The sequence below is a fragment of the Leiobunum rupestre genome, chromosome 9 (assembly GCF_980474605.1).
Source record: "Leiobunum rupestre chromosome 9, qqLeiRupe1.1.hap1, whole genome shotgun sequence".
In the NCBI taxonomy this organism is placed as follows: domain Eukaryota; kingdom Metazoa; phylum Arthropoda; class Arachnida; order Opiliones; family Sclerosomatidae; genus Leiobunum; species Leiobunum rupestre.
Genome location: NC_143392.1, coordinates 44040440 through 44066240, shown reverse-complemented (window position 1 = coordinate 44066240; position 25801 = coordinate 44040440). Strand labels below are relative to the sequence as shown.

Below are 25801 nucleotides of genomic sequence, written 5' to 3'. Positions count from 1 at the left end.
GTATTTCATATTTCATTTATATTATAAATATTAAATAAAGAATCAATATAGTTTCAAAGTTATTGATTGAAAAAACATGCCGTAAAACTGTTATTAAATTTAAATAAGCTTAATGTTTTTTTTTCAAATAACTTATTCTTTGAACTAGCGTATTGACGTGGGATCTTTCGGGGCCCGCTGACCCTCGGGTTCCCCTAGGCACGTGCCTAGTGTGCCTAATCCTTAATCCGGCACTGATCAGAGGTATTTTTGTGGATAAAATTAAGGCTTATATAATCATAGATTTGAAAAATATTTAACACTTGCCTTTTTTTGTATAATGGTTCGGTAGCAGCAAGCCAATCTACATTGTAAATACTTTATTTCATTTAGGTTAAAAATTGAAGTGTTTCCCACTTTCCCGATGAGACAACTGCATAATTTAAATAAGAGTAAAATAAACTGTAGTAAAGCTCAAGAGGAACATGATAGTTTCTTACGGAATATAGATAACATGGACATTCCAGTTTAAATGATTATCGAACCACACTCCTTAGTATTTAATAGTAAATTTTTATTACTAAGCCATAAATTAATTTTAATTGATGGTCCTAATTCTTTTATAGTCATTGCTGTATTTAGATTTACTTTGTTCAAATTGGACCTTTTCTGGCCAATGGCGAATATCCAAAATCTTCAAATTAATTAGTTCTAAAGAACTATTTGCCATCATTGACAACACGTTTTTTGACACTTAAGTAGTTATGGTTTCCACTTCTTTAAGAAAAATTTGAGAATTTTCAAGGTCGAAGTTTATTTTGACGTCTTCTTCACGAAATCCCCTCCGTTTTTCCCTAACTCTACTAGTTGTCCAGCCAAAACTTCAAGCTATATCATAGCTTCGTGTGGAAGGAGTTGATTTGATTGGAAACGCTCAGATGTTCTTCCAAGAAGGTTATAAAAATCAGCAGAGAAAGCCAAATAGGAAATAAATGAGGAATCAAGAATTATCGATAAAATTTTGGCTACATTTTCTTGTGACCCAACTATTTCTAAATGTTTAACGGCTTTCCAATTTTTAAAGACAACTTTTAAACTACGGTGGTGGTGCATGACCCATCTTGTCCTGGAAGAGACAAAAATTTTCCAATGTCTTCTTCGAGCTCCTGACTAACCATTTTAAGATGCTCAGATTTTCTCGGGGAATTTGTATAAAAATTGTAAAGTTACCCAATTATTTCAAATAACCTTTCGAAACACTGTGTATCTAATTCCTTGTCATTTAATATGTTTTTCACGGAAAGCTCTAACTTATGTTCGAGACAATGAATTGATATTAAATATGGGCAATTTTTGGTATAAGCTTAAAAAGACCATCATCGATTGTTATAGCTAAAAGTTTTTAAATGGTTCTTCTACTTTATTTTCATGAAAAAACATTGTTAGGGATTGCATAATTTGAACAGCTGAGCCACTTTTAATGAGTCCAAAGTATTTTGTTTCTTTTTTTTTTCGTTAGAAAGTAACGAGACATATGGTGTCTAAGGCCTGGGGCCGATACCACTTTGTAACTATCAAAAAAAAATAACGAGACATGAACAATTTCGTGGGACTCAAGTGACCTGTCCGTTGACCCATCTAATATTATTCCGAAATATTTATTTTGTTAATCACATCTTGTGTTAATGAAATGGCTATGTATTTAGAAATTTCAGGAACTACATTATGATGCGATGTATATCTAGATCCAACTTCTAAACCCTTCGCTTCTTGAAGTGCGCATAAATTTGGAAATTGATTGAAGCATAAGTAACATAATACCCCTAAGTATGACATTAGGAAAATGTTCTACTACATCCTTTCTTCACAGTGACGTCAAAATTTTTTCGAAATAGCGCCACTCGGTAGCGACGGCATGAACTAATCTAACCCAACTTCCGGGAACGTGATTCCCGCGGTTTTGAAAACAGTCATTTTTAGGCTTAAGGCGTATAGCCGCACTAATTTCGTTTTCGCCACGGAAACTTATCAATGGAAGAAATTAAAGAAATTGTATGTATTTTCCCCAACAATATTAAATCTTTATATCGGGCAAATGGTATTATATTAGAAATTCACCAACAACTCGAAATTTGTGGATCACTAGTGTAGTATATTGAGAAGATCAATCTCATTGATGTTTATCAATGTTACGCACCAAATACTGTAGACGTTAAAAAACCTTCAGTTTGTTACGTTTTTAATGTAAAAAGGTTTTATCATTTAGTTTACGAATATTTTATTACAATTTCTTCCAGATCTTTACTATTATAATTTGAATATACTTGTATTTTGTACCTGGATGAATGCCTGGTTTTGTTCGCTGTGATCAAAATAAAAATGAATTGATGAATTAAAATGTAAGAATTAACCTTTTTCAAACTTCGGGAATAACGTTTACTAATTACGCAATAATTTTTTTTTTCAGTTGAAACTTTGAAAATGACCCTAATAATATTTATTATTTCAAGGAGGATAGGAAGGGAGGCGAAGTAGGAAGGGTGAACGTGCCAGTATCCTTGTAAGAAGTTTAGCTCACGCTCGGTGGGAAAATTTCGGAAAAATGGCGGCAAGATTGCGGCCGCTACGCTACGTGTTTGCACCATTTTTCCGAAATTTTCCCACCGAGCGCGCGCTAAACTTCTTACAAGGATGCTAGCGCGTTCATCCCTCCTACTTCGCCTCCCTTCCTATCCTCCTTGATTATTTAGGTATAATTTTCCGATAGAGTTAGGCCTAATAAGCCGACTACCATAACCATTGAGTTGGGAATAAATAGAGTTACAACTAAATCTGGCTGGCGCGGGACCAATTTCTTTCAATAAGGAAACTTTATCAACTTTATCGTTCTACCGTGGCGGCATCTGTCTCTAGTGGTGGCAACTATATTGCAATTGAATTTTCGAGCAAATCTGACGCGAAATTGAAATGTATGATTTCTCGTAACAAACAAACCTTTGAAAATGTTTAAAAATAATTTTAATCTGACAACACGATCCTTTTTAACACAAGTTACGGTGAGTTAGCTAATAATTATTTATTTTTAGCCATATATCTTTACAAAATATATATGGCGCTACCGCCTAATTATAAAGATGAATTTCGTACAGTCTTCTCAGAACAGGTCCCGCGTAACCATGGCAACCGAAATCGTAATTGTAATTCTAGCAGTATTATTCCCAATTCAATGACCATAACGGCCATTTTATTTCTTACATTTCGTACCTCATAATATTTTGTAGCGCTATATGATTGGCTAAATTTGAACTCTGACTCCTTTTCGAGGACCAATAAAAAAATCAAATCCCAAAGAGTATTAAACTAGCTAGTCGTTTTTCTGATTTATCGTTGGTGAAGAAAGGATGTAGTAATAAAAAATGCACGAGCAAGGCTACAAGTGTCATACTTAATGTTACTTATGGTTGAAGGAAGTACTTGACTTTTCAATAAACTATGCGAAATATTTTTTATCTTTTCTTTTTCGTTTTTTCATCCAATTTAAGAATAAGTTTTATTATAATTTGTTTTTCTGGATTTTTCAAGAGTTCCTCTTTTTTGAATAAGTTTGATGGGCAGAAGTTAGTTCGTGTCGTTTTAAAGTAGAAATTTACTGCCTATGACCATGGTACTGACTTTTTCTTCCGGTGTAGGAACGTTTTTATGACAAATTTTACAAATCATATTACCGTTTTCGAGGCAATCTACCCAAGGATGTGACTCCTTCCAGGATTCCAAAAAAATTATTTTTATCTTCTCTATATCAGATTTGCCCGAGTTTGATACATTTAAACGCACTCTCGCCAGCTGAATTTTCTCACATAGGTAGCTTTTAGTTATTTTATTAAAAAGAGATGGCGTTGGAGTCTATCGCGACGCATGCTACGAGATATTCCAACCTCACTTCAATCTTTATTGCGAAAGTCGAACCTTAGAGTAAAAGTATATGTGGGAAGGAATGAACTATATGCCCCAAACAGTTAGAAATCAGTCACTCCAGGGGGCTGAAAATCCTCTCTCCGCTACCTTTGGCTGTACAGCGTAGTTAGAGAAACCTCCGCTACTCTCATTGTCGCTACTATCTAATGGACAAAATTGAATGAAAATAAGTAGTCCCGAACTCGACGCTAACACAAATTTTGAGCTTGCTAGAGTGCGTTTAAAGCACATGCTGAGGTAGAAGCCGTGGAACTTTGTACACCTTCAACTTCAAACGTGTCGGTTGAATCGGAAGTCGGGAAGTTGTCATATTCTTGTTTGTTCTATCAAATCCAGAACTTAAAGCTGAATTATTTTTTTAAGATCTTCAACGTATTTTTCTTTCTCTACTTCGGTAAATTTTGATCCTTTTGACACTGCTGGTATTGGATCTTCAACTTTTGGGCACCAAACTTACCAAACGGAATTTAAAGTCTTCATTCCAAACCCACCGGGCTTAAAGGGATCCTTCACTCGCAACAGGGGAAGGAATAGGGTCACAAAAAAACTGGTTTTGAAACACACTGCAAGTCTGGATTTTATGTTACCCCTATGCCTCCCTCATGTTTGTATAGGCCAAAACTCTTGAGCAAAACTTTTCACCCCCTCTACAAGCAATTCAACCCAAAAAGTTAAAGAATAAAGAAAGTGAGAAGTGGAGAGTAGATAGGGGAACTCTAGCTCCATGGGGAGTCCGACTAATATTCAGAGAGCTTAAATAGTGACGATCAGTATCACGTCTATACCGATGACTTAAAGAGAAATATAATTATATATATATTTTTTCATTTCTCGAAATTTTCCCTCTTTTTGCACAGCTTATGATATAATTATTATATTATTTTGACCCACTTGGAAGGAAATTTTTTTAGGAGTCACGTGATTTTTGAACGGGTTTTTGACGCGTGGACTGCCGTCGCGTGAGATGCTTTCCTATCAACATTGCGCCCTCTGGGAGACGCGGTGGAAGCTCTCGTAAGTCAGTGGCGGCTCTACAACCCAGTCAGAACTGGTTTATTCTTCAGCGGTAGTTCCCACAATACTCGCTAGAGAACGCCACTAAAATATTTCATCTCGGCCTTCTCGGGTCCGTCTCCCAGACTGGAGATACCACGGTTTGGGGGGGGGGTAAAAGTTAGAGAAGGAAAAGACACGTTTTTCGTTAACAGCGCGCGTTGGGAAAAGCGCCCGGCTGTGAACTCCTAATCATGTCTCCTGGTAGACCATCATATAACTTAAAAAACCACAAAGGGAAAAAATGCGATGGGCTTTAGTTTTACCATGGCAACCGAAAACGTTTTGACAACTAAAATATTATATTTCTCTGTGTAAATTAACATGGCAAAATCAAAGATTCTATAGGTCCCCCCTATATGAAATTATTCAAAAAAATTTTTGGCTCACTCCTGTAATCCCAGGCGTCAGTGTTTGTGGATGGCCGTGTGAGGACGACCACCCCTGTCCCCACGTACCCCCCGTTGGCGTGGCCGTTACACATATCTCGCCCTGATTAATCAGTTATTGTGTGCTGGTGTCTAAGGCCTTGGGTCGACACCGATGTGTGGATGTCAAAAAAAAATAATACAAAAAAATTTAAAGAAAGGTCGTTAAATTTGGGTAAATACCCAATTGTGGTTGAATATCCAATTTTGGTTGAATATCCAATTTTGGGTAAATACCCAATTTTGGTTGAATATCCAATTTTGGGTAAATACCCAATTTTGGTTGAATATCCAATTTTGGGTAAATACCCAATTTTGGTTGAATATCCAATTTTGGGTAAATACCCAATTTTGGTTGAATATCCAATTTTGGGTAAATACCCAATTTTGGTTGAATATCCAATTTTGGGTAAATACCCAATTTTGGTTGAATATCCAATTTTGGGTAAATACCCAATTTTGGTTGAATATCCAATTTTGGGTAAATACCCAATTTTGGTTGAATATCCAATTTTGGGTAAATACCCAATTTTGGTTGAATATCCAATTTTGGGTAAATACCCAATTTTGGTTGAATATCCAATTTTGGGTAAATACCCAATTTTGGTTGAATATCCAATTTTGGGTAAATACCCAATTTTGGTTGAATATCCAATTTTTTGGTAAATGTCTAAATTTTGGGTAAATGTCTAAATTTTGGGTAAATGTCTAAATTTTGGGTAAATGTCTAAATTTGGGTCAATGTGTAATTTTTGGGAACTATCTTTTTTGGGTAACTATATTATTTTGGTAACTATCTTAATTGGGGTAAATGTCTAAATTTGGGTATTTAAATTTGGATACGTATTTAAATTTGAGTAATAATTTGGGTAACCCGGCCACCTGAATTAAGGGCTTCAAAAGTCGCATGATGACTTAGGCCTAAGGTGGTGCCTTGGGTATTAGCCTAGCTGATTATTATTATTATTATATGTGTAAATATTTTAATTCAGGTAAATATCTAAATTTGGTAAATATTTAAATTTGGTAAATATTTAAATTTGGTATTAAATTTGGTAAATATTTAAATTTGGTAAATATTTAAATTTGGTAAATATTTAAATTTGGTAAATATTTAAATTTGGTAAATATTTAAATTTGGTAAATATTTAAATTTGGTAAATATTTAAATTTGGTAAATATTTAAATTTGGTAAATATTTAAATTTGGTAAATATTTAAATTTGGTAAATATTTAAATTTGGTAAATATTTAAATTTGGTAAATATTTAAATTTGGTAAATATTTAAATTTGGTAAATATTTAAATTTGGTAAATATTTAAATTTGGTAAATATTTAAATTTGGTAAATATTTAAATTTGGTAAATATTTAAATTTGGTAAATATTTAAATTTGGTAAATATTTAAATTTGGTAAATATTTAAATTTGGTAAATATTTAAATTTGGTAAATATTTAAATTTGGTAAATATTTAAATTTGGTAAATATTTAAATTTGGTAAATATTTAAATTTGGTAAATATTTAAATTTGGTAAATATTTAAATTTGGTAAATATTTAAATTTGGTAAATATTTAAATTTGGTAAATATTTAAATTTGGTAAATATTTAAATTTGGTAAATATTTAAATTTGGTAAATATTTAAATTTGGTAAATATTTAAATTTGGTAAATATTTAAATTTGGTAAATATTTAAATTTGGTAAATATTTAAATTTGGTAAATATTTAAATTTGGTAAATATTTAAATTTGGTAAATATTTAAATTTGGTAAATATTTAAATTTGGTAAATATTTAAATTTGGTAAATATTTAAATTTGGTAAATATTTAAATTTGGTAAATATTTAAATTTGGTAAATATTTAAATTTGGTAAATATTTAAATTTGGTAAATATTTAAATTCGGTAAATATTTAAATTCGGTAAATATTTAAATTTGGTAAATATTTAAATTCGGTAAATATTTAAATTTGGTAAATATTTAAATTTGGTAAATATTTAAATTTGGTAAATATTTAAATTTGGTAAATATTTAAATTTGGTAAATATTTAAATTTGGTAAATATTTAAATTTGGTAAATATTTAAATTTGGTAAATATTTAAATTTGGTAAATATTTAAATTTGGTAAATATTTAAATTTGGTAAATATTTAAATTTGGTAAATATTTAAATTTGGTAAATATTTAAATTTGGTAAATATTTAAATTTGGTAAATATTTAAATTTGGTAAATATTTAAATTTGGTAAATATTTAAATTCGGTAAATATTTAAATTCGGTAAATATTTAAATTCGGTAAATATTTAAATTTGGTAAATATTTAAATTTGGTAAATATTTAAATTTGGTAAATATTTAAATTTGGTAAATATTTAAATTTGGTAAATATTTAATTTGGTAAATATTTAATTTGGTAAATATTTAAATTTGGTAAATATTTAAATTTGGTAAATATTTAAATTTGGTAAATATTTAAATTTGGTAAATATTTAAATTTGGTAAATATTTAAATTTGGTAAATATTTAAATTTGGTAAATATTTAAATTTGGTAAATATTTAAATTTGGTAAATATTTAAATTTGGTAAATATTTAAATTTGGTAAATATTTAAATTTGGTAAATATTTAAATTTGGTAAATATTTAAATTTTGGTCAATATTTTAATTCAGGTTAATATGCAAATTTGGTAAATATTTAAATTTTGGTCAATATTTAAATTTTGGTCAATATTTTAATTCGGGTTAATATGCAAATTTGGTAAATATTTTAATTTAAATATTGAAATTGAATTTAGGTTAGTATTTTAATTTGGGTAAGTATTTAAATTTGAGTAAGTATTTAAATTTGGGTAAATATTTTAATTTGAAATATCTGAATTTGGAAAAATATTTTAATTTGAAATAATCTGAATTCGGGTAAATATTTTAATTTGAAATATCTGAATTTGGGTAAATATCTAAATTGTGTAAATATCTAAATTTTGGTAAACTTCTAAATTTGGGGTCATTCCACGACAAATCGACCTAATTTTCAGGAAATTAACCACCCTACGTTTTTAGATTTGGATAAAAATTAGTCTTAAGGGTTATTCGGGTCAATAAAGCCGAAAAAATTTGGGTTAAAATCTAAATTCCAATGGGTAAATTGGGTAAATTTACTATAAATATCTAAATTCAGGTAAATTGGTAAAATTCATATCAAATATCTAAATTTGGGTAGATTGATCAGGTGAATTGGATAAAATTTTATTAAGTTTTCAAATTGAATAAAATTTGAGCAGGTTATGTAAATTTAATTCGAAAAGCTTTATTAAGTACGTGTAAAATTCAAAGAATTTAGATAGTGAAACCATTTTTTAAACAAATATTATATTTAAAGTTAAACAATATCGTTTAAGATAATTTTTAATTTAAATGAAATATTTGAATGTATTTATTATTATATAGAAACCAATTTTAGATATTTAACCAATATTAGATATTTAACCAATATTAGATATTTACCCAAAATTAGATATTTACCCAAAATTAGATATTTACCCAAAATTAGATATTAACCCAAAATTAGATATTTATCCAAAATTGAATATTTACCCAAAATTGGATATTTACCCAAATTTAACCACCTTTGTTTAAAAGTTTTTTGAATAATTTCATAAGGGGGGAATCTTTGATTTTGCCATGTTAATTTACATAGAGAAATATAATATTTTAGTTGTCAAAAACGTTTTCAGTTGCCATGGTAAAACTAAAGCCCATCGCTTTTTTTCCCTTTGGGGTTTTTCAAGTTATATGAAGGTCTACTTAATCCCTGAATTTAAACCAAAATCTATGAGTTACACCTCGGGTAGTCTCCTTGTGAGTGGCGGGATTTTAAATAGGCAAAATATCAAAATTATACAATTTTATGGGTATTATAGGGCCTATGGGGACCCTGGTAATATTTAAGCGTAAACTTATATTATTTACCCATAGCTTCTATATGATAGCACAACCACTGTTTACTGATCAGTTGGACAAATATGTAAAAGATTAAGAAGAAAGAATGCAATATGAAAAGCAAGTTACGTTTATTAAGAAAAAAAGATATCAAATTAACAATTATTTTCAATACAAATATGTAACAAAAATTAATAAAACATCCCAAATTTAATAACCATCAACTTTCTATCCTGAAATGTATATTAACATACACTTGGTTTTCACCTTTTATAAACAACCACTGATGCTATAATAACGCATCTTAACAGCGAAACTTCTAGGATAGTAGAAATGTTAAGTTGACACTATGCAACTATTATCAGCAACATTACAATTTTTACCTCCTCAAATTATTGCATATTATGAACATAAAAAGTAAGTGAAACTTTGGGTACAGTGAGTGGAAATATTCGCACTCAAATTTATAAAGTTGTAGTGAGTGCCTACTTTTTTTCCTTTGTCTGTAGCGAGACAAATTTGGAGATTGTTCACTCTCATCACTATGATAAGAGGCTATTTTAAAAGGTTAAAAACATGTATCAAAAACATATCGCAACCATTTAATTTACAAATAAAATTTAGCAGTCAAACCTGCGAACTTTAACGCGTTGTTTATAGTGATATTCCTTCAAGTAAAATTTAAGTGATTTAGGCAAATTGAGGCTGTTGATTTTATCGTAATTCATATTATTACATATGACAGATCTACTTAAATGTTGCAAAGAGAAAGGAAATGTTCTATGTAATGGTATAGTTAACATAGGGTCAAAGTACATACAACACGATGGATCTTTATAATGTTCAATTAATCCGCAGACTGTTGGAGATGAAAATACTCCTGGGTCGTGCGAATCAAAGCTGAATTTGTGATTCCACTGCTCAATCCGCGCATGCAGAGTCTTGCCGTATCGTTGAAAACTGACTGAAAATAAGAAATCCTCCTGGGCAGAATCTCTCAACAAAAAGGTTCCTTCTGGTTTGTTTTCCAATAATCTTTCAGCTTCATAGCGGTCCATCTTACCCCAGTAGCAACTAGTATACAATAGATAGAGGATATATAATATTACAATATAAAAAGAAGTTCAGAAAAATGATCATGATAATGTGAAATAAAATAAATTTTGGAAAGATTTGTAAAAATTTTAGTGGGGCTCTTGAATGATCACTCACAGAGACCCATTAATCAAACCATAACACACTTGGCATAGAAATCATTCAATAGGTCTAAACGTTCTTAAAAAACTCATTCTGACCACCTAAGTGCAGCCAAATAGTGGATCTGACCACTTTTATTATACCTTACTCAAATGTTTTTGTTTATTTTGCTTACAAAAGTAAACTTTCCATTATGGCATGGCTAAGTTTTTTTACTTATTGAGGTATTTTCAAGGGCATAGATCATGATTATGCCAGGTACCAAAGCTACAAATTTGAAAATTTTCAGTTATGACATCTTCAGACTCTATTAGAGGAATGAATTTGCTGCAATAAGTTTTTTAAGAACATCAGCTCGCAGCGAAATGACAGTGAGCCAAGTTTTTTCAGAGGTGACTAGTAAGACAAGTTAGAAAATGAAATAACACTGCTGTAGTCATTTAGACTTGACCATAGCCCGAAGTACGAAATAATAGGCGATCGTAAGACCTCAGGTGGTGCCACGGGAATTAGCCCAGTTGATTATTATGACCACCCTTACTGAAGTAATTGAGGCACCTGCTGGTGATGCTACACGAGAGAAGTAATGAAGTCAAATCTTCAATAAGAAAACTTATTGAAGTCAATTTGTACTCATAAATTTCCCCGACTTTTCTGTTGACAATCTAATTACCTGATATATACAGGTTTCCCAGGTCGGAGCCCTGTCTCACTATTTAAAATCAATAAAATAATATATTTTGCTCGTCTCACTCATTAACTTTCCTGCATTATTTCACAATTTATACTTTTCTTTTAATAATTTAAACAGAGTTGAAATATTTTGATAATTGGGGGTACTAATATAATTTTACAAGCGGCATTTTAAACTCAACCAAACTGTGTTTAGCAGAATCTTCTTTGAAACAATCATCTTCCATAAAAATTGAAGTAACTCCTGCCGGATTATAATAATAATAACTAAAAATAATGATACCACTTTTGCTACAGCTGTTTTGGAACGTGCGAGCCGTTCCGAAACAGCTGTAGCTTTTTTTTTAATAAATGTTTTTATTGTGCATCAGTGGTATCATTATTTTTAATTAATACTATGCACAAGTTAGCCTGTCTAATAATCTAATAATAATAATAATCAGCTAGGCTAATACCCAACGCACCATCCTAGGCCCAAGTCATCGAGCGGCTTTTATTGCCATTAATTCCATTCGTAGGATGGTGGTCACAAACCCCTTCATGCCACACGAGGGAACAGCTAGTTTTTGTGGCAAGGCTAAACCGAAGAGCTTTAACTTGCAAAATGTATACACAAGTCGTTTAGCGTTTTTTTTTGGGTGCATAGCCTTAAAAAGCCACTTTAATATTTGTCTAAAATATTTTCTTGAATTTTGACTCTTTACACATCTCTTAACTTTCAAAATTTACTCGTTTATAATTTATGTATTTGTTATAAATCATATTCCTAGGCACTGTAAAGAATAAAAAATTAGAATACCTGCAGCCAGTTATTTCCAATAGATCAGGAACCAAACAGTGTATATAATCCACTAAATATACATAAAAAGATTAATAAAGTAAAAAAAACAAAGATCAAATAACGCTGCTTACCTCTGGTATGAATTGGAGGATTAAATATTCCGTTGAAAGTAAGGTCTTGTAGCAACTCCAAAACATTTTTTGATAATGTAGATTTGTCTTCTTCAAAAGAAAGTGCCAAATTTCCATTCGTCTTTAAGCGTAAATGATTTTGAAGGTAATGAGCCAACTCAGAAATTGAATACTCCGGGAACGGTGCAGGACTGAGGTGTGGGGTCAATTGGTTTGTTTTGTAGCCCGGAGGAGGTTCAACTCCTTCTTCCATTTCCTTGGCGCGTTGCAGTCTAGCACGTTCATCCCAGTCTTCGCCAGGATAATCTTCGGGAATTTGCTTAGCATCATCATCAGACGGAATATCCGAAGCATACTGATCTGTGCTAGATTGCGGTTTATTGTCATCATCTAAAAGGGTTTCAGCAAATGAATCATCTCCAACAAACAACTTTTCACGTTGGTAAGTAGGGTTAGCTTCCAATGAGCAAGCACCAGTCAATTCCGCTTCGGCGTTGGAAATTGACGAATGAAGATCAAATTCGCCTATGACTGGTAAATTTTCATCTCTGGAGGTCATCTCCTCGAACAAGTTATGGCTTTCTGTAGTATCTTTTAATGGTAGATTTACAGTTTTGCAATTGAAGTCAGACTTTACAGAAAAATGTTTTGGAAATTCATTAGTTATATTAAATGCACTTGTTTCAAAATTTCCATATGTTAAATTTTCAGTGCTTGAGTCTGTTGATTTTGAATTAAAAACACATTTAGGCAAAGAGTCAACTTCAGGAAAATTTAAGGAATCTGAGGTGGTTAATTGATCTGTACGGCGATACACAGTGCAGACGCACGATTCACTTTCACCATTATTAAGTGGAACACTCATTTTAGAGATATCCCTTATTTTGGGACCAAATTTGAAAGTCCAGGATGACTTTCTCTTCTGACAGACATCATTTATACCTTTTCTTCGCCGACAAAATGTCAAAGTCTTAAGTTTTTTTTTGACCCCATTTTGATGGCTTTCGCCAATAGCCTGATTAGACTCATTAATACTCTGTTCATTATCTTCGAGCTTTTTATCTTTAAAACTTTTATTCTGTGCCATCAGAATGGCTCTTAATTTCCAACAACCTAAAAAAATATAGAACCTTGAAACTATACACTTAAACTTATTACAATAAGTTGTTATTTACGTACCTTTACACTATTTGCTTCAAAGGTTTGCATGTATACATCATACGTGGACTGGAGTAGGCTTAGTTCCGAAGCCTTGGTCACAGTTAGAAGATAGTACTGACCTAATTTTCGAATCTTTTCAATTATCATTTAGAACTTCAATATGTTTGATAAATTTAAAATATAATCCAATAAGAATAAAAATAACTTTTTCGAACGTATAAATAGTTTAAAAACTAACACCAGAAGTTACAATAAAACAATGTTTCTTTTACTTAGGTTTTCCTAGAACCAAAACAAAGACCTACCAAGTTAGTCACTTTACCAAAGAATATAACATAGTATGATAGTAAGAAGAACGGCAGTGTTGCCAATGTTCAAGACTCGAAAATCCCACAGCTCCCGGCAAAACCCACCCAATAGCCACAGCCATAGAAATCTCATAGGTAACTAGAATTATGCCGTGTAACTGGCAAATGGACCAAGTACCAAAAAATTAATCAATTAAATATTACATAGACCCCAGTTAATTACTTCCAAATTTAAATTACCCTTTTTCCTAATGAACATACCTTCAAAAAAAATTTTCTTATACCAATTTGATTATCTCTTAATAATTTTGAAATCATTCCATTTTATAGAGTGAGAGTCATTTTCCGAAATATGTTTAGCAATGCCATTTTACATGGCCCAACCTAGCCAAACAGAGGCTCATCCTCATACCTATGAACCGAGCTATGAACACTGTTTCCGGAATTTAAGCAACAGGAAAGTTAGCATACTAATCTTAAGTGACAAGATAATATTAAACACTATGTATTTTTTTTTGAAATGTTGAACTAATAATATTATATATTTATTTCATGAAGTCTGTAAATACATAGAAGGACACAAAAATGGTTTTACAGGCAATAAATATATTCCGCGAGGGAGGTGCTGGGCGGAAAAGTGTTCAACACTGGCGCGGCATTACCCCGCTGTATTGCGATTGCTATCCGCTGGTCAAAAACGGCGTGGAACGCGGCTCCCCGGTAGCTTCCCGAACTCTACGACCAATAGAATGGACCAAAGCCATACCGTCTGGGCCGAAGGAGCCGAGACATTCTACCGCCACTGCTTTAAACAAATATTGGTGTTCAAGCCCGGAGTACTTCGCTTTTTTCTTCGACTCAGCCTGGGTGGTGGCCCAGAGAGGGGCTGCAGACGAAGACGCCAAATACGACGGGGCCAAAGGGTCAGTGCAGGTAAAGTCCCACACCAACGATTTTCCGCCGGTCCATGGAACAAGGGACATACTATCAGGCCGCTTCCCGTCGTCGCGGGAGAGACCCGTGTAGTGTTCTTACTATTCTATTATTCTAGACACCGCAGCTCAGACAAACAACAACCTTTATTTACTGACTATTATTCAGAACTAAAACTAAAACTATCCATACCCGTACATACAGGGCTGCCAGGTCCCTAACAATACCCGTACATACAGGGCTGCCAAGTACCTCTAGTGGCATAAAGCAAAACATATTACGGGTACGTTCAGTAGAGCTCATCGGACTAACCGACTACTAATCGGTGACATCGGTTTCCTACTGTACGCTTTGTCGCGTTTCCGGTTTTGACGTCACGATAGTCATCGGTTACTCACCGAAGTCATCGGCTGGAAGAGTCGGTTTTTCCGATGACTGACGTCATTACTGACGTAAAACTACTATAAAAGCTACGGCATTTTAAAAAACACCGATGACTGATTAAAAGCGTTCAGCAACTTACGACGTCATTATGACGAAAAAGCTCATCGGTGGAAAATATCAAATCCATCCGGGTTTTTTCCGTTGACTGCTGCTGAACTTAGCCTACATCTCTTCTTTTTTCCATTTTTTTGTCTAACATTCAAATTGTAATGTTTTACAACAAGTTTTAAAATCAACGAATTATACAATAAACATTTAAGACACCAAAAAGTTTTTGGGCTGAAGGCATTGGCCTTTATTATTGTTGGCTCATTTCAAAGTCATGGAACCGATCCGGTAGTTTAAATCTCGTTATTCTAGCTGGTAGCTGTCGTCGTAACACGAGTTCTGGGTGATCTCGGTCAACTCCCGGTCGAACTTCTTGCGGAACGTCAACACCAGGGTGTTCTGGTACGTCGTGTTGATCGTTATTGTTTGAGTACTCATCGTCGTACTCGTTCACCTGTATCCATTTTTGTGCTGCGTCTAGGGACAGTTTCTTGAAAAACGAACAATTGCGTTCTATAGTATAACCGTGTCTCTTCGCTTTTACCCAAGAACCTTTAATCTCAGACACTCAGTAGGGCTGTGGGTCATAACACGAAGTGAGCTTGTTTCGTTTAGCTTGACGAACAATTACCCAGTCACCGATTTGCAAACTGTTCGGCTTCGTATGTCGCATCTCGTCCGCGTACTCCTTCATTTTCTTCTTCTGCACACGATCCCTTTCTCGAACAACAAACTCGTCATTCGGCCGCAAAACTACCGTGTCCGGGAACCAGGTTTTCATTTTTCTTCCGAAGAGTATTTCACCCGGAGATTTACCAGTAGTAGTATGCGGTGTACTTCTGTACGATATCAAAAACAACCGAAGCTCTTTGCACCACGATTGATCCTGCAAATTGGCGATTTGAACAAATTTGTTCAGTGTTCGCATAAATCTCTCGACTTCACCGTTTGCTTGGGGCCACAGTGTCGTAACTTTATGGTGATAGCATGCTAAGTCTTTCAGGCGATTTGTAAATTCATTTGAATTGAACGGTGGTCCATTGTCCGTTTTTAAACGTTCTGGAAATCCAAACAAAGCAAACGTTGTTTCCAGCTTTTCGATGACAACGGAGCACGAGAGTGAAGCTATGGTGTGTACCACTGGATATCTTGAGTGTTCATCTATGAAGACCATTAGATATTTCCCGTCCGGAAAGGGTCCAGCGAAATCCAAAGTAAGGTTTTGTCATATCCTTTCGGGCATTGGGGTCATTTCCAGTGGGACATTCTTGACTTCTTTGACCGTCGACTGGCATGCATGAGAGGCAATTCTTGACTAGATTTTCCACGTTGTCATCTATTCCAGGAAACCAGACTTTCTCTCTTAACAAGGCTTTAGTCTTTACTATACCTTGATGACCAACGTGAGCGAGTTCAAGGCACCTCGTTTTCAGAGCTTCGGGTATGATAATACGAGTTCCCCTCAAGACAATTCCTGACTTGTGTACCGAAAGCTCATGTCGAATAGGTTTGAATGGTCTCAGTGTGTCCTGATTCCACTCTTTTTCACTCTTCTTACTGCACTCCAGTGCGGTTTTAATTGCAGTTAAGGTAACGTCATTCAGTGTAGCTTTGACTAACTCATCATTGGTCAGGGCTCGTGGTGTTGCCTGTTTAACTACAAAATTGACGTACTCCTCTAAGTCATCGATGTCTTTTGTTTGTAGCGGATGACGAGAAAGATAGTCAGATGGATTGTCTTTCCCTTTCTGATAAACGACATTAAAATCGTATTGCTGTGTTCGTAGGCACAGACGCTCTAGTCTTGCCGAAATGCGCAAGTGAGGTTTCATCAAAATTGGTATTAGACGTTGGTGATCGGTGTAAACGGTGAATTTGGTGCCATACACGAAAAGATGAAAGTGTTCCATTCCCCAAGTGACGCTAATAACTCCCGCTCAATTTGAGAGTATCGTCTTTCAACCTCAGATAACGCTTTGCTCGCGTATGCGACGATCTTGATGTCACCGTTTTTTCCTTCCTGGCTTAAAATAGCTCCAAGTCCCACCGGACTGGCATCAACCACTAAATTGGTCGTTAGTTCGGGATCGAAATAGGCAAGCTGTCTGTCTTTAGCCAGTACCATCTTGAGAGTGTCCAACGCTTTCAGGTGCGATGGTGTCCACGCCATTTTCGAACCCTTCTTCAGTAGTTGGCGCAATGGGAACGTGATGGTTGCCAAATTTGGAATAAAGCGTCCACAGTACTGAATCATTCCTAGAAGACTATGTACTTCTTCTACCTTTGACGGAGCTTGTAGCTGGGTAAACGCTGTGATTTTGGCTGGATCCGCCGAAACACCTTTATCAGTAAGTAAAAATCCGTAGAAGAGAAGGACCGTTTTTCCAAATTGACACTTTTTCTCATTGACTGTTAATCCAGATTCCTCTAGTCTTTTTAATAGTGCGTGAAGTGATCGATCATGGTCTTCAACTGATTTCCCATGAACAAGAATGTCATCACTTGCATTCAGGATGCCAGGAATGCCCGAAATTACTTCCGCTATGATGTGTTGAAATAGTTCAGCGGCGGATGAAATTCCGAAGAATAATCGCTTGTATCGCCTTAGACCCATATGTGTAGTAAACATAGTAATCACTCGTGATTTTTCGTCCAATTCAATTTGGTGATATCCCATATTGAGATCTATCTTCGAGAACATGACCGCGCCATTAACGGCACTAAAAATGTCTTCCGCCGTTGGAGTTATTTGCCTTTCCCGTTTAATGGCGTTATTTGCTACACGCATATCTACACACATTCTAATGGCTTCTGGGTCATTTGGCTTTGGCGCTACTACGATCGGTGAAACCCACGGAGTTAGTCCACTAACCTTTTCAATAATATCAGCTTCTTCGAGTTTTTTCAACTCTTTCTCAACTTTCTTTCGTATGGCAAATGGAACTCTTCTATGTGGTTGAATTTTCCCACGCACTGATTCGTCAATATGTAAACGAGCTTGATACCCTTTCAACTTTCCCACAGCATTGAATAACTTTGGGTAGTTATTCTTCCACTCGGATGCAGAATCTTCTTTAGACTCTTGACTTTCCACCTGCTCTATTATTCGAATGACTCCAAGCACTTCTGCGGTTTTATATCCTAGTAATGGATTACTCTTGCATTGTACCACGTAGAGATAGTTTTCCACCCTATGGTTTCCCTTTTCCAACCACACCTTGCATCTTCCCAAAACAGGTAATAGGCGGTTGGAACCGTAAGCCTTCAAGCGCACCTTTGATTGCTTCAAAACTGGCAAATTTAACTTCTTGTGAGTATCCACACTTACGACATTATCGTTGCACCCGAATCGATAGTCATGTTTAACCCAAAGAAATCTCATAGGTAACTAGAATGCTGCCGTGTAACTGAAAAATGGGCCAAACGCCGTGGCAGACGATAGCCAGATCTCAGCCAATCAGAGCTCAAAGAGTGGTTCTGCCAAGTATTTAATGTCACCAGAGAGAATGACGTCACTTATCTCCCGCTATAGTAGCGGATCCCAGGAGGATTATTATCCTCCTTGGCGGAACCACTCTACGGCCTCTCATTGGCTGAAGGTTAAAGGCGAACTGGCGTCAAGCTCGGCCGTAGGCGGCAGCATTCTACTTACCTATGAGCAGGGGGTAGAAACGTACGCGAAATGCGTTGTCTCATGCGATTCCCTAGTGGGAGAGGTGGGGGTGGAAGTTTAGTCTGAAAAGTGATGTAATTTGCGGTCCGTTGCAGCTCTCTACGGCATATCTTCATGGAGTAACACTGTTAATTATAATATAATTAGATTATTGACATTACCAAAACGAGCTCTTCGTAACATTTATAATGTTGAATGGCAATCTCACTCTAGGAATTTATTCATAAAAAGCAAAATCTTAAACATTGAGCAACAATATTGGTTTGTTAGTATATTGTTAATTTTCAAAACTATACAAAATAATGCCCTCAAATTGTTTTCTTTTAATAATTTGACGTCTGTTACAAGGCATAAATACCCGATTAAATAACCACAATGTAAAACAGAGAAGAAACTTAAATTTTATCTACTTTTTAAACCGGATTCCAACTTTTTATGATTTACCATAAAATTTTTAAATTTCCTAACATAACAAAATTAAAGAAATACCTAAAACACTACATTATGGTAAATGATTCGGTTTTGAATTAGCGCCGACAAATTGTTTTATGAAATCTTTTAATTTTAATGTTTATTACTCTTAAGTTTATTTCTTCCTTTTTTTAATTGTTCCACATGTTATTACATATTTTTATTATATTGATTGTTTTCTTTGGTTTTTTATATAATAATTTCTGTTTGAGATTAACATTTAATTTAATGATGACTTGTCCCTCTAAAACTCGATGTATTTATATTTCTAAAATTACAAATAAACTGAAATTGATTATCCTTTAATATCTTTTGAAGATCCACAATTTCATGCCCGTGACTTTCTACTTTTTCAACCAGCATTTCAATTTTATCAGTGTGTTGCTGCAGAGTCAGTCGCTGTTGAACCACTTCAGATTAGTTTAGGACTTTATAGTAATTGAGAGGAGGCCGACAGTTTCGTCGAATCATTCAGAACTGCCTAATGAAGAGTCATCCACTCATCCAAGTACCAAATGTTGAATTCTGAAGTCATGCGAGATGCTATACTGTGTACTAGAAGACAGAAAAGAGCTTAACGTTGTTGCACCCCACGTTCAGACGTAATAAGATTATCACCGAACGCAAGATGTGATGGTTTCTTGTAAAATGGCCGAAGAAATACGTATAGTTCTGGATTTTTGCAGTGTACGCAGTCTTCGGGGGTTTTAGGAAGTCGATTTTCAACAAGATTATTTGGCCTTGATGACGATGGCTAACCTATCGCCGAGCAGCATGGGCATAATTACTCATAAGTACAGGGCTGCCAGAAAATCTTTTTGGTATGACGCCCAAATTGTTCAAAAAATCGCCCAATTTCTAGCCCAACTATAAAACAACGAGTTTCAAACTAGCCCAAAATTCAGCCCAAATAATTTTGGGAAGTAGCCCAATTTACCGCCCAAAAACGTAAATATTTAAAGAAAAAGCCAAAAGTTTAAAATTTTCGTTTAAAATTTAAGGAATATTTAGATTTAATAGAAAATATTATAAAACATTCATTGAAAACTTGGAAAAACTAGGTCGTCGCAAAAACCGAAAACGGCATTTTCAACAAAGACTTGAGCGGAGCGAGCTACAAATCCAGTGGTTAATTAGGCTTAGATTAATTATACCCAAGTAGAGAAAGAAAAGCAAGATATATAATTTAGTTTACCAAAGATTACTGTTTATTTGGTAAAGATAAAATATACAGCTAATGCTTATCTTTTTTTAAACTTGCCCTATGTGGTAATACCGCAATGGATCTTAAGCCTTTCAAGTTCTGTTTTTTAGCAGATAATCCACTCTTATTGTTAATTTTTAAAAGGCGCGCAATATTTAAACCCGGGTCAAATATTATACCATCTAATAATTTAACTCGTGACACGGCCACATACGTCATTCCAAGGGCAAGCTCCCCTTTTCCCCAACTCCTTTGCCTTCCGACGGACAGCAATATTTTCTCTAGAGTCGCTTTCCGAAGCTCCCTTTTCCTTTCCCCCAATGCGCGACGGACAGCCAACAGTAACTTTCCTGGCAAGTTTCCACAGTGGGTGGGGTGCATTTGGCCGACTCCTCATTTGACCGACTTTTCATTTGGCCGACTGCTCATATGGCCAACAACTCATTTGGTTGAGTTTTCGGTCGGCCAAATGAGCCGACCATATGGCCGACTACTCATTAGGCCGACTACTCATTTGGCTGACTACTCTTTTAGCCGAAATTCAGGTCGGCCAAATGAGCAGCCCATTTGACCAACTACTCATTTGACCGACTGCTCATTTCAACGACTCTTATACTCTAGCCTGTCATTATATATGTCTTTAGTGTTAGGTTGACTTATAGAACGAGCAATGTATTCTAAGTATTGGCGCCTGACGGCGCCGCGCACTCACTTCGCTCGAGCGCTGGGGGGGGGGCGGACCGGCGCCCCCCAGCCCCGTTCTTCATAACCAATCTGGCCCTTCTAAAACGCGACCTAGAGCACAGTACCTAGCCAAACGCACCTAGTATCGTCCAAATGCCAAATGAGCAGTCGGCCAAATGAGAGGTCGGCCAAATGAGAAGTCGGCCAAATGAGAAGTCGGCAAAATGAGTAGTCGGCCAAATGAGCAGTCGGTCTAATGCACTGTCCATTTGTCCTACTTCTCAGTCGGACAAATGTGTAGTCGGTCAAATGGACAGTCGGCGTAACGTGTATTTTGTGGTCGGCCAAACGTAACTCTCCATCCACAGTGAGAGCTTCGTTCAATTACGAAGTAACTATTTTAGGGAGTTTTGTTTATTCAGGTTTGCCACACGTTAGAGAAATCAGAGAAAAGTCAGGGAATTTTAAGAATTTATAAAAATTCGAGGAAAAATCAGGGAATTCAATTTTATCTTGGCATTTTTTAAAGTAATTTTACTCTAGATCTATGACAAATTTTATGATTATCATTTATTTTCTTGAAAGTTTGGCTAATTTTTAAACATTGTAATAACCTTTTCACTGAAAAATTTTGGCCTTAAAAAGTCAGGAAAAATCTCTTAAAATGATCAGGGAATACGAATCTAAAAATTTCGGGGCAACCCTGTTATTGATGGACGAAAATACCAGATTCATCATTCTTAAATGGAACTATTAAATTTTAATAGACTTGGTGGAGGGATAAATTGCGAATTTTTTATAACAAGTCTTGATATTCCAAACCCGACGTATAAAATGCTTTCTAACAAGTCTAATCCCAATTCCTAAACTAAAAATAAAAACGAGGTAAGTCGAATACCGAAGAGATGATGACTCTTAAGTTCCAATCGCAAAAATGAAAATGACCTAAAACCGTATTCGGGTCTTTCGTTATCCCCTCCCCTATTTACCAGCACCCTAGGCTATATAACTATATTAGGGTCTTTGTATGTAGAAATAAGCAATAAGGAAGGCAGTTAAGGGTAAAACTAAACACGCACCTGCACAGAAAAATGCCACTATAAAAAATGTATTATATGTATAGACCCCATGGAGAGCCGTCTAGCTAATAGGAGTAAAAACGTAATTGCAGACGATAGTTTTTCAGAAAGAAATAATAAAGAAGAATAAGTTCCATCAATTGCTAAAAATAAATTCTATCCCGAAGGTCAAAGTGAGGAGTCTATCGACTAGCCCAAAAAATCGCCCAATAGCCCAACGATAAATTTCTCGTGAATGACTGTCTAAAGTAGCCCAATTGGGCTGGAAAACCGCCCAACTGGCAGCCCTGCATAAGTATGCCGCTGTACCTTTATTCCATTCAAAATCTTCACTAACGGTTTGTTTCACCACCAACCAGTAAAAAGGTGGACAACGTTAGATTTTAACCTTTTTATTCATCCTAGTAATTTTGTGAGTCACACTATTGGCTACTAACATATTTATTTAAGCCAATGGAAAACCTCTAAATTGAGAAGGAATTTTTTGCGAAGGAATTTTAGTCAGCCCAAGGTAGCTTTATTGAAATTTATAAACTCACTCGGTTTTTGCGGATGAAGTTAAATAAATGAGTAATTTAGAAAAATAAAAGGTTGGGGAAAATGACCAATAAGTGATCGCTTTCCGAAAATGGAACAATGAAGTCGTCGAAGTGGGATATTCCACCAGCGTTATTAAAACCCATATCAAGCCTAAAAGAGTTAGGCCTAGGCTCAAAAGAATCTGCAAAGACTCCAACCTTGTAGATTCAGAATACTTTTTCCAATAAACCTGCTTCTTTTATCTGACAATGCAAATTTATTTTAGAACGCGAGTCTCCGATAACTTCATTAATTTGCAAATTAATTACATTGACAGAACTTGACACTATATTGTAGTACATTTTAGCTCCTAAGCCTTGGTTGTTCAAACCGGTTTGTTTACTAAAATAATGGCCGTCGGTTTATCAGACGTAGAGCTAATTGAACGACGGCATTATCGGCATTTGAGATTCGATGACGTCAAATATTACATCAAATATGACGTCAAATCTTACGTAGGGTATGGATGACGCAATATCTGTGAAACAAACCGTTAGTGAAGAAATAGAGCTAGTGACATACTTATGAGTAATTATGTCTGACCTATCCAGGGTAGAAGCCTGGGCAGCTGAGGCTGGCCTCTCGTTCAATGCAGCCAAATCACACGTTCTCCATCTTGGCAGAAACAACTCTCGTCACACTTACTATCTGGGGGGCCAAGCCATACCACCAACGAGCTGCATCCGAGATCTTGGGGTTCTCATTGATGAGAAGCTGTCCTTCTCCGATCACTGCCGCACTGTGGCCAAAAAGATAAACATGTTTACTGGCATGACCCGGAGGACTTTTCACTACAAGTCCCCGAAACTGATCAAGACTCTCTTCAAAACCTTTATCCTTCCACTACTGGACTTCGCGTCACAAATTTGGTCCCCGAATTTCAAGAAGGACATTACCCTCATAAACCAATCATTAAATAGGCTCACTGAGCTTGTCCCTCATCTGCGCGATGTCTCGGCTGACGATCGCCGACAGTTCCTTTCCATTCCCACGCTACAAGAAAGATATCAAGCAAATGACCTAACCGAACTATTCTCGATTGTGTCAGACTCCAGTTTCATTCATGAAGGAATATTTTTCGAGCGTCCACATTTGACTTCCACCCGCGGACACAACAAAAAACTTTTCCTACCTCGCGTTAACACTTCTTACACACCGCACATTCTCCATTTGGAATTCTCTCCCTCAAGACTTAGTGTCTCTACCATTGCGTTGGGAATAAATAGAGGTACAACTAAATCTGGCTGGCGCGGGACCAATTTCGTTCAATAAGAAGACTTTATCAACTTTATCGTTCTACCGTGGCGGCATCTGTCTCTAGTGGTAGCAACTATATTGCAATTTAATTTTTTCGCGAATCTGATGCGAAATTGAAATGTATGATTAATCGTAACAAAAAAACCTTTGAAGTTGTTTAAAAATAATTTTATTCTGTCAACACGATCCTTTTTAACTCAAGTTACGGTGAGTTAGCTAATAATTATTTATTTTTAGCCATACAACTTTACAAAATATAGATGGCGCTACCGCCTAATTATAAAGACGATTTTCGTACAGTCTTATCAGAACAGGTCCCACGTAACCATGGCTACCGATATCGTAATTGTAGCAGTATTATTCCTTCGCCCGTACCCTACGATCCTACCTTACCCCCTCCTGTGCTTAACGTTTTACTGTATTTATATTGTTTTTCCTTTTGTTTTTGTTTTTGTTTTCTTTTTTTATATATATATCTCAAACGTTTGTATTCTCTGTATCCAAAAATTTTTGAGTGCCTATAAGCAGCCAGTGGCAGCTTTTTCTGCGTAAATTAAGAAGAAAAAAGTGAATGTTGCATATGCTTGTACCAAAGATAATATAACTACGTACCCTAGATTGGAAATAAAGCTCCTTGCACGTAATGCAGGCTCTTACTGAGTTCCCGGCGGAAGTCGGAAAAAACTGCCTCCATAGAGCCGCTGCTGGCAGGCCTACCGACATCTAGTTAAAATGTTTTAGTGAAAATTGCGCCGTGGTTTTTGACTTGCGGTTTTCAAGATACCAGATATTTTTGCGTTATATTGTTTTAAAACAATAATGGATCATGCCTGAAGCTCTAAAAACAATTTCTAAACGAAAGAAAACTAAAGGTGAGTAATATAATTTTGGGTTATCTATTGAAATTCCTTATTTCTCACCCTGCTATGGAGCCCGATTTTTCCGACTTCCGGCGCGAACTCAGTAAAAGCCTTATGAGAAAATGAGCTATCGAGAAACGCCGAGATTTCAAAACTAGGGTACGTAGTTATATTATCTTTGCTTGTACTATCTCTTACCATTTTAGTGGTGTTGTGGAGACTGACAACACTAACGACGTAAGTTGTTTTATTGTAGTTTGTGTTTCTGGGCTATTATATCAGAGATCCTGGCAGTTATAGAGATGCGAAACTCCCTATACCCTAAGCAAACCAGTTTTTTTCAAATTTTTGCCGATCGCAGCGACGCCTGTACGTGGGGAGTAATAGCATTATCGCAGAAATCCTAGGATTGTTACCGTTGTTTACATTTTTTTTTGGCTAACGCCAACGAAGAAGAAACCAAGTTGAAACTGGAATTGAACTATAATTTATTAGTTTAAGTAGTTTTTTATACATTAGTATATATTTAAAATTTATTTGAAATAAAGTTCATATTTTAACTGTTTATCATTTTAAAATATTTTAGGCCTTGTTTAACCACAATAAAGAAATAAGAAACAGGATTTTTGAGAAATTAGGACTAAATCAAGGATTTACGCTAATATTTTAAAGTTTGTTAATATTTAGTGATTAACTTTAAGTAACTTTCGATCTAAACGTTTCTGGGCCTTGTTATATTTATGGTTTAGGTTATGTTTTTCAAAAAGTGCTGTGAATGGAAAATTGTACAAAAAACTTGATTATGTTTTCCAAATATTCTACGCAGGTGATACGCTGTTCTAGTACCCGTTTCCTAGATTCTGATATGAATTTGTTATTAAATCAAGTACCTTATATAAATGTATTATATTATTATACCAGAGT

General features: G+C 35.1%; 2 protein-coding genes across 2 annotated transcripts; both read right to left on the bottom strand.

Moving 5' to 3' along the window:
- Positions 1-9960: 9960 nt before the first annotated feature.
- LOC149928510 (uncharacterized) lies at positions 9961-13624 on the bottom strand. The gene is made up of 4 exons (XM_090159027.1): positions 13356-13624; positions 12177-13289; positions 12064-12115; positions 9961-10448 (listed from the first exon to the last, which is right to left on the bottom strand). The coding sequence occupies exons 2-4, from the start codon at positions 13261-13263 to the stop codon at positions 9995-9997; spliced, it is 1593 nt and encodes a 530-aa protein (XP_090015153.1). The 5' UTR covers positions 13264-13289; positions 13356-13624; the 3' UTR covers positions 9961-9994.
- Positions 13625-16227: 2603 nt separating this feature from the next.
- Positions 16228-16902, bottom strand: LOC149928509 (uncharacterized). Its single transcript, XM_090157890.1, has one exon. It carries the CDS (start codon positions 16900-16902, stop codon positions 16228-16230), a length of 675 nt encoding a protein of 224 aa, XP_090014016.1.
- Positions 16903-25801: the final 8899 nt, after the last annotated feature.

Bases quoted from the DNA above. Each gene is read 5' to 3' on its own strand.
- LOC149928510 (XM_090159027.1), bottom strand. From the start codon at position 13,263: ATGGCACAGAATAAAAGTTTTAAAGATAAAAAGCTCGAAGATAATGAA. The intron at 12,116-12,176 runs GTAAGCAGCGTT...ATGTATATTTAG, and splicing joins TCCTCCAATTCATACCAGAG to TGGATTATATACACTGTTTG. The intron at 10,449-12,063 runs GTATTCTAATTT...ATTGTATACTAG, and splicing joins TTGGAAATAACTGGCTGCAG to TTGCTACTGGGGTAAGATGG.
- LOC149928509 (XM_090157890.1), bottom strand. From the start codon at position 16,902: ATGAAACCTCACTTGCGCATTTCGGCAAGACTAGAGCGTCTGTGCCTA.